Genomic DNA, 3,415 nt, shown 5'->3' with positions numbered 1-3,415 from the left:
AGAAATGATCTTTACAGTAAATGACTGCAAAAAGATACAAAAAAATAACTGGATAAATCATGAAGTAAAAACAGCAAGAGAGAAACTTAGACTTTTCCAATATGCAATGATAAATAATAACAATAATAAAAGACTAAAGGTAGAATTTAAGAAATATCATGATTACTATAAAGATCTTCTGCTAGAAACTAAAAGTAAATATGTAGCCACAATGTTAAGAACCTCTTCTAACAAAGGTTTAGCTGTGTGGAAAGTAATAAATAGCTTTAGGGATTGTAAGGACAGATCAATAAGTTATTTTACTATAAACCATAAAGGACATATTATGAAATGTCAATGTCAGATTGCAAATGTTTTTAATGAGTACTTTTCTTCTGTTGGAAAATCTGTCAATAACCATTTTAAGAATCTTCAGGATAGATATAAGGGCATTCCAATCAAACAAAGCATATAATGGCCCCAACCAATAACAAGGATCTCAAAAACATAGTAATGTCATTAAAAAATACAAAATCAGCAGGCCGTGATGGATTGTCTATCAGTACACTGAAAAGATGCATAGACAACATATCTGATGCCATGGCCACAGCAGTAAATGATGTAATTGCATCAGGTTGTTTCCCAGATAGTCTAAAGACAGCACAAGTAACCCCAATTTACAAGAAACATGATAAATCTAAAATTGAAAACTACTGCCCCATCTCAATCTTACCTGCATTTTCTAAGGTAGTTGAGAAAGTTATTTATACTAGACTAATGACATTCCTGAGTCAAAACAATTTAATATTTGAAAATCAGAATGGCTTTATGAAAAACAAGCCTACATCAGTAGCAGAAGCCCAATTAATAGACAAAATAACAACAGCCATAGAGAACAAGGAGTATGTAACTGGAGTTCCTTGATCTAGAAAAAGCTTTTGATTGTGTCAACACCACAATATTACTTCACAAGCTTTGGAACCTGGGTATCAGAGGAACTGGCTATGAGCTAATGAAATCATATATGAGCAATAGAAAACAATTTGTCTTGCTTAAAACAAACAGTGGGTCTTATAAATCTAAAATTACTGATAACGAGTGTTGAGTGCCTTAAGGATCTGTCTTGCGACCCCTTCCTTTCTTGATTTATGTTAATGATATACAGTATTTTTCTCCTAACTGGACAAAAATATTGTATGCAGATGACACATCAATAGTGTGTAAACACAAAGACTATGAGAGTCTGGAGGTACTGTGCAACAGTGTAACTAATGAAATAGTCAAGTATTTTAATGAAAGCCATCTAAATGTAAGTGCTTCAAAGACTGTAATGATGGAATTTAACACAAGGAAACAAATAGAATTTGACATGAAATTATCCATAGGAAATGACATTGTAATAAAGGAAAAATCGACAAAGTTCTTGGGAATTACAATCCAGGACAGCCTCAAATGGGACATGCATATTGATTCCTTAGCATGTAAGCTGTCGAAGAATATGTTTGTTATAAATATGATTAGCAAATATTGTAAGGACATGTGTGTACTAAAAACTGCTTATCATGCCCTATTCTCATAAAACTTAAACTATGCTGTAGAAATACGGAGTGCAACAACTCAAGCCAACCTAAGTACATTATTAAAACTACAGAAAAAAGTTGTCAGAATTATTTGTGGTGCCAAACCTAGAGAATCATGTTCGAATCTGTTCCCAAAATTAGGTGTGCTTACTATAGGTGCATAAATATTGAAAGTTATATTGCTTGTGAAAACAATAAATCCAAATTTCAACTGTGACTTGCACCAGTACGGTACAAGGCAAAAGTTCAGATACCATGTAAATAGCCACAGAACAGCTTTATATGAAAAAAATGCACTCCATGGTGGCTGAAGCTAGCCAGTGCCCATCCAAAAAGTCTCATAACCCTTCCTACTGACAAATTAAAAGATCAGCTAAAAATAATTCTAATTGAAAGCCCTTTTTATTCTCTAGATGAGTATTATATCTCTATGAATAGTGCTTCATAAGTATGTCAAGCTCATAGTTTTAAGTAGCCTACAATTATTATAATGTTGATAAAAACAATATCTGTAATATTGTGATTGTATACTACCAAATGTAAAATCCATCAAAACGTAAAATTTATTAATACAAACAAATCTTTAGTTTGTAATTTATAAACTGACATATTCAGAAGAATGATCTGTATGATGTCCTGAAACTGTATTATTTCTAGGGATTGTATTTGATTATTCGATGTTGAATAAATATTATTGTTATTATTATTATTAACTACATATAATTTGTTTTATTTACATTCAATGTCAACCTGTTTGCATTTAACCAAGAGTGGATGTAATTTAGTACTTTATCAGCAGTTGTTGGTAGCAATTGCTTTGGTGCACTTATTATCAAACTAGTATGAACTGCAAATATTATTGCTTTGGCTGCATCAGAGGAGGTGTGAAAATCATTTATATAGACAAGAAACAATACGGGCCCTAGGATCCTGCCTTGTGGTACTCCTATTTCTACATTTTTTGCCTCTGATACTGAATTTATTTTGTGGTTGGAGTAAGTTGATGTCAGTCTTACAACCTGTGTTCTGTTTTTTAGGTATGATTCAAACCATTTTTTTCCTATCCCATGTATACCCAACACTTCCAATTTTTCTGAAAGAACGTCCTGGTTCACAGTGTCAAAAGCTTTGGAGAAGTCTACATTTACTCCTATGATTATTTGTTCAGTGTAGCACATTACTGCTGTTTCGGTATTTTTAAGTGCTTGGAAGCCATGCTGATTTCTGTTTAGTAAATTATGGTCATTTAGATATTTGTTGATTCGGTGCTTCATCAGTTTTTCCAATATTTTTTTAAAATACTGGGAGGAGAGATATTGGGCAATAGTTTTTTACCTTATACTTGTCACCGTTTTAAAATAATGGCTTCACTTTTGAAATTTTCAGCCTTTCTGGAAAAGCTCCTTCACTGAATGATAAATTGGCTGTGTGTGCAAAGGGATTTGCGATTTGTGGTGCTGTCCTTGTTATGATTGACAGAGGCACCTCATCTATGCCAGCTGACATTTTGGGTTCAAGCTTTGTATCACTTTCAACACTTCACCCTCATTTGTTGGCTCTACCCTCATCCTACAAGCTGTTTTTGGATATTCAGGTTTTTCTTCATTTGTAAATTTTAAGCTTAATGGAGTTGTTGCACTTATGAAATAATTGTTAATATAATTTGGCACATCTTGTTTATTAATATTGACATTTTTAAAATTTTTGAGGCTAATGTCCTGGTTTTCACAACTCTTCCCCGGATCAGTCTTCACAATACCCCATATGGCTTTTGATTTGTTTTAAGACTGTCTTATAAAACTATCATTACTCATGAATTTTGCTTTAGCAATTACTTTTCTGTATACCCTCTTATA

The 3,415-nt window shown here is 32.7% G+C and overlaps 1 protein-coding gene across 1 annotated transcript; it reads left to right on the top strand.

Moving 5' to 3' along the window:
- Positions 1–453: 453 nt before the first annotated feature.
- LOC126336063 (uncharacterized) lies at positions 454–903 on the top strand. The gene has a single exon (XM_049999543.1). The coding sequence runs from the start codon at positions 454–456 to the stop codon at positions 901–903; it is 450 nt and encodes a 149-aa protein (XP_049855500.1).
- Positions 904–3,415: the final 2,512 nt, after the last annotated feature.

This window comes from Schistocerca gregaria, chromosome 2 (genome assembly GCF_023897955.1).
Source record: "Schistocerca gregaria isolate iqSchGreg1 chromosome 2, iqSchGreg1.2, whole genome shotgun sequence".
Taxonomy (NCBI): Eukaryota; Metazoa; Arthropoda; class Insecta; order Orthoptera; family Acrididae; genus Schistocerca; species Schistocerca gregaria.
The sequence above is the reverse complement of the archived record's forward strand: the minus strand, read 5'-3'. Positions and strand labels throughout refer to the sequence as shown.